At 35.3% G+C, this 16,117-nt stretch overlaps 1 protein-coding gene across 1 annotated transcript in view; it reads left to right on the plus strand.

Moving 5' to 3' along the window:
• The window catches only part of AFG1L (AFG1 like ATPase), a 199,917-nt gene that overhangs the window by 155,284 nt on the left and 28,516 nt on the right, over positions 1-16,117 (plus strand). Inside the window, exons 9-10 of the mRNA XM_072738328.1 lie at positions 12,486-12,556; positions 12,813-12,913. Of these exons, the coding sequence (XP_072594429.1) occupies positions 12,486-12,556; positions 12,813-12,913 (172 nt within the window). The remainder of the gene's footprint in view (positions 1-12,485; positions 12,557-12,812; positions 12,914-16,117) is intronic.

Genomic DNA, 16,117 nt, shown 5'->3' on the forward strand with positions numbered 1-16,117 from the left:
AAATTCATAAGAGATATTGGTCAATAGTTTTCATGACATCTTTGTCAAGTTTTGCTCTCAAGGTAATACTTGCCTAATAGAATGAATTGGAGAGTGTTCCCTCTAAATAGATTTTTTCTTTCATCGTAAGTCAGTCTTGATAGTTTATGTCCTAGGAATTTGTCCATTTCATTTAGGCTGTCTCATTTGTTGGTATATAGCTGTTAATAGTATTCCCTTATAATCCTTTTATTTTTAATATTCTCTCATTCCTGATTTTGATAACTTTTGTCTTCTTTTCTTGGTTTGTCTAAGTAAATATTTGTCAATTTCGTTCACTTTTTCAAAGAAACAACTTTTGTTTTTGTTTTTGTTTTCTTTGCTGTTTTATTTTTCTATTCTCTATTTCATTATTTTCCACTCTAATATTTATTATTTCATTCCTTCCATTTGCTTTAGGTTAAGTTTTCTCTTCTTCGTCCAGAATCTGATGGTGAAAGGTTAGGTTATTGGTTTGAGATTTTTCTTCTTTTTCAATGTAAGTACTCAAAGTTATACTTTTCCTTGTAAGCACTACTTTAGCTATATTGCATAAGTTTTGGTATGTCGTGTCTTCATTTTGTTATCTTAAAGTATTTTTCTGATTTCCTTTTGATTTCTTTTTTTTTTTAACCCATTAGTCATTTAGGAATATGCTGCTTAATTTTCATATATTTGTGAATTTCCAAAATATTGGAAGGGGCCTCCTTGTTATTAATTTCTAATTTCACTTCATTATAGTCAAAGAACAGACTTCATATAGTTTAATCCTTTTTAATTATTAAGGCTTGCTCTATAAAGACTAGGATATGATCTTTCCTTGAGAATGTTCCATATACACTTGAGAATGATGTGTATGGAGTATTTATATAGATGTCTGTTAAGTCTAGTTAGTATATATTGTAGTCCAAGTTTTAAATACCCTGTTGATCTTCTCTCTAGTTTTTTTTAATCCTTATTGAAATTTGGGGGGTCCCAGGCAGCTCAGTCAGTAGGCCGTGCAACTCTTGATCTTGGGGTTTTAATTTTGAGCCCCACACTGGGTGTAGAGATTACTTGAAAATAAAATCATAAAAAAAAGTTGGATATTGAAGTCTCTAACTATGATTGTTGCAAGACTGTTTCTCCCTTCACTTGGTCAGTTTTTACCTCTTGTATTTTGAGATTCTGTTTTTAGGTGCATATGTTTGTATTGTTATTATTATCCTGATGGAGTGAACTTTATCATTATGAAATGTCCCTTTTAATATTTAAAAACATTTTTTGTTTTAAAGTCTGTGTTGTCTGATGTTAGTAGTGGTTGCTGTTTGCATTGATACGTCTTTCTTCTTGTCCTTTACCTTCAACCTAGTTGTATCTTGGAACCTAAAGCATATCTCCTGTGAACAGTGTATTTTTGGATTTTGCTTTTATATTTAGTCAATCTCTGACTTTGATTGAATTGTGTAATCCATTCACAAATTATGTTATATATAATATAACAATATATAACAATATTGATATTATTGATATATAATATTGATATATAATATTGATATATCAATATAATAATATAGCAATAATATATGTCACTATCAATAATTAGTATGTTATTATTGATATGTATATTGATTCACACCTGCTCTTTATGTTTCATGCCTTTTTTATTTCTTAGTTCCTCCTTACTGTCTTTACATTAAGTGAATATTTTTAGTGTAAAATTTTAATTTTTTGTTTTTTTAGTGAAGACATATTTAGCTCTGAGAAGTATAAAGTTTCATCAAACTGAAATGTCCCAAATGTATAATGAAGCATTGTATGTTACTACGTGTTTTGAGAATTAAAAGGTCAGTAACAGTGATGAATCTGTACTCTAAGGCTACCTGTAGGGAAAGGGCTCTATGGTGGAAAAATACTTGGTTCTCAGAAGTAGATATGCAGTATCTTTCTTATAAGAACTCCTGTTGATACTTTATGAATGAGTAAGGCTGTGTGATATTATAAACTTATAACTTTATATTAGTAAAAACAACTTTCTGCTTTATATCCTGTAGGGCATAGTCAGGTAGGCTGTGTCTTTTAAAATCACAAAATTTTCATATTTGATAACATTTAGATGCACATTTAAATATTTATTAATTAACCCTGTATTACTTTAGAGAGTACTGAATTAACAATTTCAAGGGTTTTAAACTATTTGAAATACTGCCTAAAAAAGTGGTACAAAGCAAAAGAAGTTCACCTTGTATAGACTTCAGTATCAGGTTCCATCAGTGTGCTCAGCATACCTTTTATCTTCCATTTCTTTATTGACTGGTAATTTGACAATAGCATATCATAATGTTGTTTTGTTTTTGTTTCTGTTTTTTTTTTTTTAAGATTTTATTTATTTATTCATGAGAGACACAGAGAGAGAGAGAGAGAGAGAGGCAGAGACATAGGCAGAGGGAGAAGCAGGCTCCCTCCCTGCGGGAGCCTAATGTGGGACTTGATCCCAGGACCTGGGATCACAACCTGAGCCAAAGCAGACACTCAATCACGGAGCCACCCAGGTTCCCCCATCACAGTGTTTATATGCCAGCAGGCCGGACAAGTACCAGAATAGAGCTGGCCTACCATTTCCAGCTGAACACATTGACAAAGTATTTAACTGCATGGCTATACTCATCTAGTAAAATGTAATAAGTTATATACACAATGTGTACATGAGTAAATGATATGTATGCTCACACATATATATATAAATGTACAGAATCAAGTTTTTAGATTTCCTTAGAATTCTTATCTTTTATTTCATCTTCAGAAAGATCACATTTATAAATGAGGGTCAATCTTCAACATTAGAAAAGCTGATCTGGCAAATGTCCTACGTCTTTAGCTCTTGCTGTGTACCTTTTTTAACTATTAAAACTCCTGGGACGCCTGGGTGGCTCAGTGGTTGAGCGTCTGCCTTTGACTCAGGGCGTGATCCCGGAGTTCCGGGATCAAGTCCCACATTGGGCTCCCTGCATGGAGCCTGCTTCTCCCTCTGCCTGTGTCTCTGCCTCTCTCTCTGTGTCTCTCATGAATAAATAAATAAAACCTTAAAAAAGAAAAAACAACAACTATTAAAACTTCCTGGGCCTGTCTTTCTAAGGCAGATATGACCATTTTCTTCTCCTGAAAGGAGTCAGAGCTTCTTCCTCTCTAGCTTCTTCCTCATTTTTATTTATTTATTTTTGTAATCTTCAGTCATTCTAGCTTTTCTTAATTATATGAAAAGGAAATATTGTATCTACAAGTTGTAATTCTGTGTGTTATGCCACTGACTTATTTGGCGGGGGGAAAGCAATATTTAGATTTGGTAGAAATTTTATATGGAGTTTGGGCTGAGAAGAAGGGGGTGAAGGTCTGGAATTTGAGAGCAAAAGGTGCTAGGTCCTACTTTCAGCATTATACACAGGTCAAGATTAATGGAACCAGGTAAGTTACTCTCCAGGTGATTGAGAACGGTGGGAAATTTAGAGATTGAAATGGATCTCTGAACAGTCAATTAAGCCTTTGAATGATTGAGAAGATAAATAGTAGGACAAAATCTATTCTAACAACTGATTCCGTTATGTAAAACAAACCTACAGCATTTGAAATGCAACCAAGTCTGTTTTATATTAAGGCAAATATAAACCAGCTTAATCTTAGACCTGCCTCCAGCCCCAGATTATGTTTGGTAAGAGCACAAAGAGCTCTACAGCATGAATGCACAAGGAATCAGTAGAGTGAGAAGGCTCCCTGCCAGGGAAGTTTGGCACAAGAACTCTAAGAGGAAGGGGAAATTTCTCCCTCGTTGAATCAACTTTGGCTCTCTGGAATAGAGAACATGGAGAGAGAGGGACCAAGGAAAGCCAACCCTATTCTACTTGTTGATACCCTAACAAGCTGTTGATTTTAAAAAGGGGATAAAGGGGCAAAGTGTGGGTAGCATTCTGTTCCTCTGAGTCAATCCTAATGAAGTGGGAGGTTCTTGAAGAAATTAATTTCCATTTAAATTCATGTGTGACCCTCTTCTAGAAACCTCTACTTCTTTTGGAATTTTTTGTTGAGAATTTCAAATGATCCAGCAATAATAAGGTCTTTTTTTGACATGTTCTATTTCTCTAAGTTTTATGTTGAATGCCTGATTTCAGCTATAGAAATTTTCTTGAAATTGGAATGACTGATTATTTTCTTCTCTGTTTACTAATTTAATATGGAAAAATAAATCATGATTCTCATACTTCCAAAGCAATCAGGCTTTTAATCCAGGGTACTGTACTCACAGGTTTCCTGTAGGAGTTGATGCCAAATTTCCTGGCAACGAAACAGTGGTTGATTCCAGGGCTTTTCTGACTTAAAGACACAGTGGTACTACTTAACAGAAAATAGAAACCTGCCTCTCCACTGCAGTTTCTGAGCTTAACAAAAAGTGACAGAAGCAATGAAATGGGTGGATTTTTACCAGGGCATTATAGAACAAAAGAAAAATAGTCTGCACTCTGCTTGGGCCCCATATCCTCCACCACCACCTGCCCCCACTCCTAGCCCCTACAAAAATCATTTGGAAAGAATAACGTTGTTTTTTTCTTCAGAAATGACTTTAATTCTCTTACTTTTAATTATCTGTGGGCAGAATTTCTGTTTCACATCTTTTCTGCCCCAAAACACTGCCATATATTAGCATCCCCACTGATGGAGCAGTTACCAAGAATTGAAGGAAGTCACTTAAATTCTTTATTCGTACTCAGCTGTAGGAGCTTGTTTCTGTTTCCACAAGAGGAAAAGGCTACACTTCAGAGCATCTGAGCTTAATTCCTGTATTTTCTCCTGATCATTGAGTTGCTACCCAAGTCATTCTTTCTTAAGATATGCCACTTTATGGTTAAAATTGAACTACACAAAGCTGAACAGAACATTTTCTTCCTTGGTATGTGACATGATATTCTTGTAGCCCCAAAAGAAAACTCTGAATTTAGCTCCCCTCTACACTGAAAAAAATCATTTAATTTAGTGCTGTGTTGAGGCTGCAACTTTCCTATTACAACTGCTCTTGACTACCAGGTATTACGCTTTCCTCAAATTTTACTGGCTAAGGAATATTTTTAAACTGACTTTATAACTTGGGTCTCATTTTAATCACTGTTTGTATTTTTGTATAATATATATCCTTGTGTATTTTTTGTACATCTGTTTTCTGAATATGGCTATTGCCAGCCATAGGTCTTAGTCCCAAACACTTGATTTTTTTTTTTTTTAAATACATCTGACCCTGGTCCTTCTTTAGAGCTTCACAGGCATGGTCATATTTTTGAGTATGGATTTTTAGCGTAAGACAGTGTTGCTATCTTTTTAGTTTCCTTGGAAAACTGACTAGAGGGCCCTGGAGTCATAGACTCATTCCCATCACTCCAGTTTCTCTCCATTATTAATAGCTTTCTTTTCCTATTTTGAGGTTACAGTCATTTTCTCTGGCTGAAAATTTTACAATAATGTTATGTTTTTGAAATTTCCTTTTTAAAAAAATCAAGAGATCTTCATGTGTTTAAGAATGGTTTTCAAATTTTATGTTTGTCGGAATGACATCTTACTAAAAGGAAATGGTTCTGGATTGACTATTGCATTAACTATATTTGTATTTTTATGTCGCACACATTCCTAAAAATAATTTGAGGCAATTTACATTAAAATCACTTAAAATATGTCCACTAAAATGATTAAAATGAAAGAAATGGGAAAAAAAACCAGTGTGGAACAAGTAGAACATTTTTATGTACCAGTAAGAGAGTGAACTGCTACAACCACTTTGGAAAATTTTTTGACAGTATTTACTAAGCCGAACTCTTTGGGTATACCCGAAGAGTAGTAATTCAGCTCCTAATTACACACCCGATAGACATACATACAGAAATTCACCAAAAGATGTGTGCTAGAACATTCATGTAGCACTATTCATAGTAACCCTGAAGTGTAAACTACACAAGTGTTCATTATTCAGGACTGAATTGTGGCCTCCCCAAAATTTACAGGTGAAGTCCAAACCCCCAGTGTGACTGTATTTGGGGATAGAGCCTTTAAGTGGATAATATGAGTAAACAAAACCAGATACATGTTAATAAGGGAAATTAGTTTATAATTGAGCAATAGGTACCCTAACTCCCTACTCGAAAATGATTTAGGGCACACTCTTAATGATTTGATCAATGTCAGTGCAAAATGACATTTTCCTGTGTCTGGAATAGTTGCCAACCCGCTAAGATGAGAACAATCAGAAACGGTGCTCATGCTATATGTTTTAAAAACCTTCAATTTAAAAAATAACTTTTACATATTAAATATTGGAGGTACTTAGATTTTAAAATAATCTTATTTTGCATGTATTTTGTGTTAATGTTTCCTTTTAATATTTTCTACTACCAAAAGTCTGTTTCTGGTAGAGATCATTTTTCTGTTATTGAAATACCTAACAATATGCACTATAATATCCATAATAAAATACAAATATATGTCATAGCATATTGATTTGTAATCATGATAAGCCATTTTTATGCCTTTTCTTTTATAGAAAACCACTGAAACTTTTAGTATAATTCTATAACAGAAAAATGATTCATGTTTATTAGTATTGTGATAAATACAGAATAACCTATGATTTCAGGAATTTTCAAGACTCGTACCTTTTGGAACTTTGGAAACCCTTTTGAGGATTCCCCCAGATTTCCCACCTTGTGTGGTTACCCCCAGCTGTCCTCCAGGTCTTCAGGCCAGGACTGCAGTTTTCTATCAGAGTTATAGTTGCCCTGAGCAGTACTGACTTTATGGTCTTCAGTCTGAAAGCTGTAAAATGGGTAATTCACCCCATTTTTTCCCTTTTCCCAAGTGTCACCTCCCTCAAGAATCTGCCCAGTGCTTTCAGGTCACCTGTTTTTGTATTTTGTCTAGAGTTGACAGTTGTCATGGGCAGGAGGGCCTTTGGGGGTAGAGCTTATTTGGTCCTATTAGACCCAGAACTCTTCTACCTCTTCTGAGAGCCTATCTAGTAATCTTACAAAGAAGGCAGCATGGGAAATAGCTTTTTTGAGAACTCACCTGACCAAAAATGTCTTTGCTTGAATAATAGTTTGGGCATGGATAGTTTGACAAAAGCTTCCTTTAGAAAATTTTAGATGGGCACCATTCTCTTCATGTTTCCATTATTATAGTCACAAAGTTTCATGGGAATTGATACAAATCAGTTTCTTGACCTTTTATATTTAACCTGTTTTTCCTCATGAAGTTTTTAGGATATTCTTTCTTTATTCCTGACTTCTGAAATTTCCTGTTAATATGCCCAAGAAGGGTGCCCCCCCTCCGTCCCCCATTCTTTGTGCTGGGTGTTCACTGGACTCTTTCAGTTTAGACCTTCATGCTCTTCAGTTCTAGGAAACTTAATTTAATTTTTTCGTTGCTGATGCTCCCCCCCGACCCCCCTTTGGAGCTTCTCCTGGTTAGATATTGAGCCTTCTGTATTTATTTTCTGATTCTTTTATTTTCTCCCCTGTTTTCCATTTTTTGTTCTATTTTCTGAATGGTTACTTCATTTTTTTCTTCTAATTCTTTTCCTGAATTTTTTATTTAACAGTCATATTAGAGCTCTTTCTTATGCACTAGTTATTCTTTTGGTTTATAGCATCCTTCTTTGTTTATGCATATTTCTCTCTCTAGGTGTATTAGAGTGTATTTCTCTTTGCTGCAAGATCTCTTCTTATGTTTTATTTTAGTCTTTATTTTATATCTTAGAAGCTTTCCTTAAATGCCTAGAAATACTTGGTTGTCCATTCACAAGACTAAAACATTAAAAAGCTGATTAGAAGTTCTGTGTGCATAAATAGGGTTTTATTGATTGGTAGTCTCCACTGGAGGCTGGTAGATTAGGTGGCAGGTCAGGTTTTCCATTGAAGAATCCACAAATGTCAGTATGTGCAAGTCTTTCTTTTGGTTATTCAGTTTCCTCCAGAGTGTTTCCTTCAACCTTTCTACTTCCTAAGGCTGAAGTTTGGCTAGTAGGGTTCTGGATGCTAAAGAGGGAGGGACTGTTGGTTTTACTATTTAGTGTGTAGGATTTCAGTATGGTGTCTCTTCCTCTTTCTTCCTTGTTAAAACTGACCCAGATGGTAAACTTAGTTTCAGCTGGAGTGGAGGAGACGTACCGGACTCTTGCTATTCAGGTAAAGGCAGGGCATCTAAAGACTGCCTTTGTCTTATTTCCCAAGTGCCCTTATTTCCCAAGTGCCCTTATTTCCAGCCTGCCCCCTCACCTGTAACTTCAAGTATATCTAGTTGTGCTAAACCCTTGCAGGGTTTTTAGTGAGAACTGGCTTGCTTCATGTTGCTTAGCACCACATCTCCCAATTTCTTTTTTTAAATAGATACTTAATCATTTATTCATGAGAGACACAGAAAGAGAGGCAGAGACATAGACAGAGGGAGAAGCAGGCTCCCTGTGGGGAGCCTGATGTGGGACTTGATCCCAGGACCCTGAGACCACAACCTGAGCTAAAGGTAGATGCTCAACCACTGAGCCACCCAGGTGCCTCCATTTCCCACCTTCTGATTTCTCAATCTGCCAAGGTCCTACTCATCCAACTAAGGACAACAATGCCAGATTTTTCTTCTTTGAGGCTCCCCTAATCTTTCCAAGTGAGTCTTTTAAAGAACTCTTCCCTCCCATCACTTGTCTTTGGGGGAGGGTAAATCACCCTCTCCTTTCTTAAGGGGAGGGCGCTTACATCAATATACAGATCATCTAAACAGAAAATAAATAAGGAAACAGTAGCTCTGAATGACACACTGGACTGAATGACACACTGGACCAGATGAATATAACAGATATATTCAGGACATTCCATCTTAAAACAGCAGATACATGTTTTTTCAAGTGCATATGGAACATTCTCCAGAATAGATTACATATTAGGTCACAAAACAAGCCTCAAAAATTTCAAAAAGATCGAAGTCATACCATACATCTTTTCTGACCACAACATTATGAAACTAGAAGTCAACTGGAAGGAAAAAATCCTAAGGGGAAGAAGGGAAGAAAAAGGCTCTTATCACAAATACTGCACATATAGAGCTCTGATCCCCTTTCCTCTCCTCATAAAGACACTGTGGTGTGGTAAAGAGGAGGGGATGGTGGAGGAGGGGGTGGCATTTGGAATAGGGCTGGTTCTCTTCATTATTTAAACATGGAGGTAGGAGTCTGGATCCAGTCATTGGTGGTTCTTTTTAGAAACTTGGGAGCACCAAGCACTTCTAGCCATCAACTTTGGACCTTAATCACATTTCCAGGACAAGAGGGGAAAGTTGTACTTAAGAACTGCACAGTATTTCATTGTGTGAGCGTATTCAAATATACTTCATGCCCCATTATGGGACATTAGGTGGGTTTTTTTCCCCCTGTTTCTTTGTTGTTGGAGGTGTCACTATGAACATCCTTGTAGTTGTTAACCATTATTATTTCCATAGGTGAAATTGTTATGAGTGGAATAGCTACGTGATATGGTCTTAAATGTTTTTATTACATATTATCTGGTTGCCCTGAAATCTTGTACCAATTTTATGCTACTAAACAGAAAATTTAAATTTTTATATGTTTGGATCTTAGATATGAAGGCTTAATTCTCTGAGTCTCAGTTTTCTCTTCTGTAAAAATGGGATAATAACAAATACTACATGGAAAGGTAGGGAAAGTATAGGTAAACTAACTGTTACACAATAGCTGCTTGATAAATATAGTTTTTGTTATTCCCCGTGTAACACATGGAAATAGTTCACATGGAAACCTAAATTTTTTACTAGAATTATGAAACATACTCAAAGATGTTTAAAACAGTCATGAACCTGTATAATGAGTAAAACTGAATCTTTTATTCAGTTATTAAACTAATATGAACAGGTAAATTTTAATTTCTCTTTTTACTTTTCTAATTCTCATCCTTAAAAAAGTTAATGAGCTCTGATTGATGCATCATCTTGTAGGGAAATCTGGTCTGAGTGGAGGGTGAGAAGATTACTGTTTTCTTGTAAATTATCTGGTAAGAGATTATGAATAAGTTCATTTCTGGTAAGGATTTCTTTCATAGCATCCTCATTTCTCTCATGGCAATATAAATATATCTAATAAAAACAAAGTACATAGTAGCCCCTTCTGCTCTTAAGACAATTAGAAGCTGAGGTTTCTGTTCTTTAAGCGGTCAACAGAACTCACTCCCTGAAGTCAAGTACACTTTGGCTTAGATAGAAAACAGGCTGCTCAGTTTTAAGTTACATGAACTACTTCTGTGAGTATTTATTTTTAGGCCACTTAACACCAGTAAAATTTTAATTTTGCAAGTTGTAACATCTGAGTAACTTTTTATGATAATTTAATATAATTTTTATTTATTATTTATTTTTGAGAGAGAGAAATGGAGCGTGTGTGTGCAGGGGTGGAGGTAGAGGCCCAAAGAGAGGGGGAGAGAGAATCGTAAGCAGGCTCCATGCTCAGTGTGGAGCCCCACATGGGGCTCAATTTCACGACCCTGAGATCATGACCTGAGCCAAAATCAAGAGTCGGATGCTTAACCTACTGAGCCATCCAGGCGTCCCATATAGAATTTTCACAAGATACTGCTATAATAAAGAAAATTGTGTTATTTCACATATAATTTCACTGTAAGTGAAATAAATCATATATAGTAATTTCATAGATAATATAGAAGTTGTGGCCTGACCTAAGTCTTGTGAGCCGCATTTTAACATTATAGTATATTTGAGCACAGAGTAAAGGAGAAATCACTACTGAGGAAGTTTGTTAGTAATGGTTTATTCACCAAATGTGCTTTGAGAAATGTAACTATGTTCTCTCTTGGTTATTTTTCAGAATTCATTTCTCCCTCTCTGTTGGGTAACATGCCTATCCTAAGGAGAAGTTAACTCTCTGCAAGCCAGCAGATAATCTGGGTGGCTGGATTTGCTCCTTCTTTTTTATATCCCTTAAAAAGTACCTTTGCTTCTCCAATGGTTGTGTGTGATTATGTCACCATTATAAGGTGGAGACAATACCAAATGAATTCCTGAGAATAATGTTGGCAAAGCCATTTAAACATACATGTGCTTGGTATGGGCATTGGCATTTACATTGGCTTGTGTGATTTCTTTGTACCTTTAAAATTTTTTTTTTGTCTCTACAATTGCTTTCTGCAGTATCATTTTATTATTTTAATACTACCCTATTCAAATGTCAAATAGCTTTCCCCTGCAAAGTTAACCATTGCAGATGATGTTTTTAAGAGACCTACAAGGTGGAATGGTGATCCCTCGGAAGGTGGCAATTCTAAACCCTTCATAATGACCATGTGCTGTCTTGCATTTTAAAAGCATTAGGAAGTAGGTACTTGTGTGTTAAATGCCTGCCGCCTGGTAACTATCTCAAGGGAGAAATGAGTTTAGTTTCATTTAAACTTAAAATAATTTGTCATATTAGTTTTCAAAAAGACTTTATTAAGATGAATGTCCAGAATTGAGTTTAATTGCTTCCACACCTAGATAAGAGTGATTTGTATATCAAAATCAAGCATATCATCAGGTCATCCTGTGTAAGTTTGTATGTAGAGTTGAAGTTTCTTTTTTTTTTTTAACAGCATTTATTTCTTCTGCCAGTTATTTTATTTTATTGACAGTTAATTTATAAATCCCTCTTTTAAAAAAAAAAGTGATAGGAAAAAAGGGCATAGTGTTATCACGTTTGTATATGTGGGTTCCCTAAACCATATGGTGATTTGTAATTAGAATACAAAGGATTCTTTGATGAGACTAACTTCTTGGTAGCTGCAATGGTAGGCATCACAGAAGGAGAGAGTTTCTTGAATTTCTGACAAGGACACTTTTGAGAGAAACTGTGTGGTCTGTAATTGTCCTTATAGGCAAAGTCTGATAAAGTTATTGATGTGCAGATCAAGTCGGTATTTCGAAGCTGGTAATTTAATTCTGGATGTTTGATCCTCTCAGTCAGTGGCTTGACTGGATTTTTTTTTTTTTAAAGCAGCTTCAATATTTAATTTCACATGTACCCTCTCAGTGGAGATTTCAAAGGATACTTTGCTGGATGCTTGACTGCCTTGTCTATTTGCTCTTGTTTTGCATGCAAGAGAGAGCCAGAAGCCTTTCTTCTCATTGTGTACACATAGTATTAATGGATTTACTCTGCCTGTATCGTCTCATTACTGGAAACAGCCAGAAGCACAGAAGTCTTTCAGTGTATGCAAATAAGGCAGGATCATCTACCTGAGAGTTAATATTCTCTGCTTTTAAGTGTATTCCAAATCTAATGTTTGTATTTAGAGCATAACATCCTGTTCTCTTTTTTTATGGGCAAAAAGCTAAGCAGGCTCAGGCAGCTGTTTGATGTTGGCTTCAAGTGTTATTAATTTCATATTCTATTATTCTTTTCACTGTAGCACAAGTGAAGCTGATGTGGAGGCTGTCATGGATAAGTTGTTTGATGAGCTGGCTCAGAAACAAAATGATTGTACGTAAGTTAATTTCTCTTGAAAGAGAATACATTTAGAACACAATGCCCAATCTCCACTGACCAATTAATAAGTTCCATTGCTGTATATGGGTTGATGCCACGCTCAAGTGGCAGTCATTGTATCAGCATTTTGTCTAATTTATGTGTTGAATCATGTGCTATTATTCATCAAGCTATGCATTTCCTATCTGTAAGAGATGAATTTTATAGTAATTATCCAGACAAGATTGAGTCTTTGTTCATGTTCCCATAGTAACTAGACCAAGGATTCTAAAAGTGCAAGGCAGAGAGCTGCGGCTGAATAAAGCCTGTGGAACTGTTGCCGACTGCACATTTGAAGAGCTGTGTGAGAGAGTAAGTATCCAGACACGTCCAGACTCATTGGCCTTTTCACATGTTAAAATACTTCATATTTTCCTTTCTGCGTATTTCAGATTTTAAAATACTGTTCACAAGAGTCAGAACTGATTTAAAAGACTCACGAAGGGAAATACTCATCTGTATATGTCATGTGCCTTTTATAGACATTGGCTCAAAATTCGCACTTAGAAGGATGCTAAAGCAAAATTGGAAATACAGAGAGAACTATCAACTGTTGCTGGAAGCAAAACAAAAATCAGCTTTAGGGATGTTTTGTGAAAGTCAAACATAGGAGAAATTATGTTTTCCTAAATTGAGGTGAGGTTAGTGTGTGGGGCAAAGAAGATGAAGTAATACTACTATGATCTAAGGAAGCATGACATGAAAGAATTTCTAGCCCACCTGTGATTGTCATTTCTGATCTATTTGGGCAACGAAGAAAGTGAATTTCTATAACTGTGTCATCTTTATTATATAATAATATATTCAACAGAAAAAATGTATATGACACGTACATTCATATATATGAGAAAGTCCTTGATTGCAAATTCATTATAGATATGAATTCTGTTTTTTAAAAGCTCTGGAATTCCCATTACTCAGTGGATGTTCAATATATTTATTGACTATAAATCTTGAGAGAAATCCAAATTATACATAACTTTAAGCATAATTTCTCAACTGTCCTGTAAGTGGTCTCTGACTTATCTTAAGTTTTATTTTTTTATTATTTTTTTAAGTTTAAAATAACTAAAAAAAATTGTTTTTCAGTGAGGGGGAAGAGTAAGTCTTTATTTATAGCTGCCAGCCATTTTGTGAGTACTTCTCTCAAAAGCAAATGACTTGATTACTTTTAACCAGTATAAATTTGTCGTTTTTAAACCAGAGAGATGAATCTAATCTACAATTGTTATTAGAGAAATAAAGCACTTTAAATCAGTAAGGTTTAAGATCAAGTAAGATCCTCTTACAGGGCAAAAAACATTATCCTTGGTAGTAGTGAAAGTCATCCTGGGTAATATGTACCCGTCACACTTCTGTGGGGTTTCATCAAGGTCCTAATAACCTATTAAGGCTTCCATTTAAGTTATACTTACTTGGCTAGAGAAATAAACTTGAGAAAAATCTAGTATATTGAAAAGATGAGGCTCCTCTTTCTTCCACAGAAGCGGACCCAGTGAGGAAAGAGGAGGGACAGACCTGTTGGGCATAGATGGTCTCTTGGAGCAGACACTGAGTACTTTTATTTTTTATGTGTTCATTATTTCAGGAGATACCTAGTGCTGGGAAAAGGCCACTACTCAGGGCCCAAATCTTTATAGTCTACTCTGAGGAGGTGGTGGGGAAGAAGACTGTTGCAGAGAATTCTTTTTCCTTTATTTACAAAGTTTTAATAACGATTAAATAAATTCAGGTAAAAGATTACTAGTGTACATCTTACCTTTTTAAATCAAATTATTGTATAGATCAATCACAAGATTTTATTCCACCTTTTTATATAATTTGTGGGACCCGTGTGAAACAGGCTAGGTCCAGGTATGTGTGTTGAAATGTTATGTTTAACTGCATGTCTCCTAAATTCCTTCTCACACATTTAACTGCATGCCATAAATTGCAAGGCAGCTAAAGGACTAGAGTTTGTAGGGAGGATTCAAGATTGCTTGAACAGATGGATAAGATGGCGTTCAAAATGCCTTTCAACACCAAGATTATGACTGTTTAACTTAAGGGTTGATGAGGAATTCGAGGAGGGAAAGAGGACAAAAAGACTTAGGGATAATTTTTGACATTGGATTCACATGCTTCCTATAAGGATCTGATCCATTCTCTACTAAGCCCTTTATAATCTTACTTCTGCTGTACCTGTCTCCTATGCTTCAGCCAGGCTGGCTGCTGCCTTATTTGGACATGGAATTGCCACAGGTCAGCATATTTGGGAAATGGCACACATAAATTAGCAATGCTGCAATGCTGCAGGAATGGTTTTGCTGCTGGGAAGGTAAAGGGCCAGGGAGATTCCTGGGCTGCCTCAGTTCTGGTGATTAATGCCCTTATTCCCTGATGCTAATCACCACTGTTGGCATCCAAACACCATCAGCCTTGACTCTTGGCCAAATAGTAGAGATAAAAGCTATTCATCCTTTAGTATTTACTGAGAGTGTACCAGGCACGGGACACAGACCAGAAGTAGTTCCCAACCAGTGGTTTCAGTTGGAATACATGAAATGAAATGAAACATAAAATAGAGATAGAGAAGCAAAATGTTTTTTAAAAATTCCCCAAGAGATACTGTTAAGTACAGTTATAAGTCTAACAACATATAAACTAATATGATACAATCAAGATTAATAGATGAAGGCCAAAACACATATCTGATGGATCTCCATTCCTTGAATACTAAAAACCAAAGAAGAAAGCTAATAAACAAGAAAGAAGTTGACAGTGAACGTGTATATACCCATGCATATGCATCAACTGATATATTTCTCTGCTTAGACTTTTTACAAACACACCTGGCTACCTATCATTATTTTTAAGACGCAAATAACAAACTACTCTTGCAAATAGTTACTTGTGAGCACAGTTATCAGTTGAGGAAACAATTTTCTGCAGGTGTAAAAATTACATTTTTCAATAAGGAAAATTTAGGTATAGTCAGTTTACTCATTAAGCCTTTAGAATTCAGTTTTGGCTCACTTTCTTTGAGCAAGGTTCTTTCATTTTGGTCTACAAAAGCTTAACCCTAAAGCCAGTGGTTCTCAAACTATTTGGTTTAGGACCTCTTTACACTCTTAAGAATTATTGAAGAACCCAAAGAGCTTTTGTTTAATGGGTTCTCTCTCTCAGTATATACTCTGTGTATTAGAAGTTAAAACAGAAAATTTTCAAGTATTTATAATTGATTTAAAATAACAATGATAAAACCCATTATATTCAACCCATCAAATTAGTATAAATATTTTTATAAAAAATAATATTTTCCAAGGTGAAAATAATTTAGTAGGAAGAGTGACATTATATTTTTTGCAAAGCTCTTTAATATCTGACTTAATAGAAGATAGGGACATTCTCCTTTCTGCTTCTGCATTCAGTTTACTATGATATGTTGAAGTATATAAGAAAATCTGGTCTCAGATATGTAGTTATAAATGGGAAAAATATTTTAATAGCCTTATCAGATAATTGTGGATGTTCTTT

The sequence above is a fragment of the Vulpes vulpes genome, chromosome 1 (genome assembly GCF_048418805.1).
Source record: "Vulpes vulpes isolate BD-2025 chromosome 1, VulVul3, whole genome shotgun sequence".
Taxonomy (NCBI): domain Eukaryota; kingdom Metazoa; phylum Chordata; class Mammalia; order Carnivora; family Canidae; genus Vulpes; species Vulpes vulpes.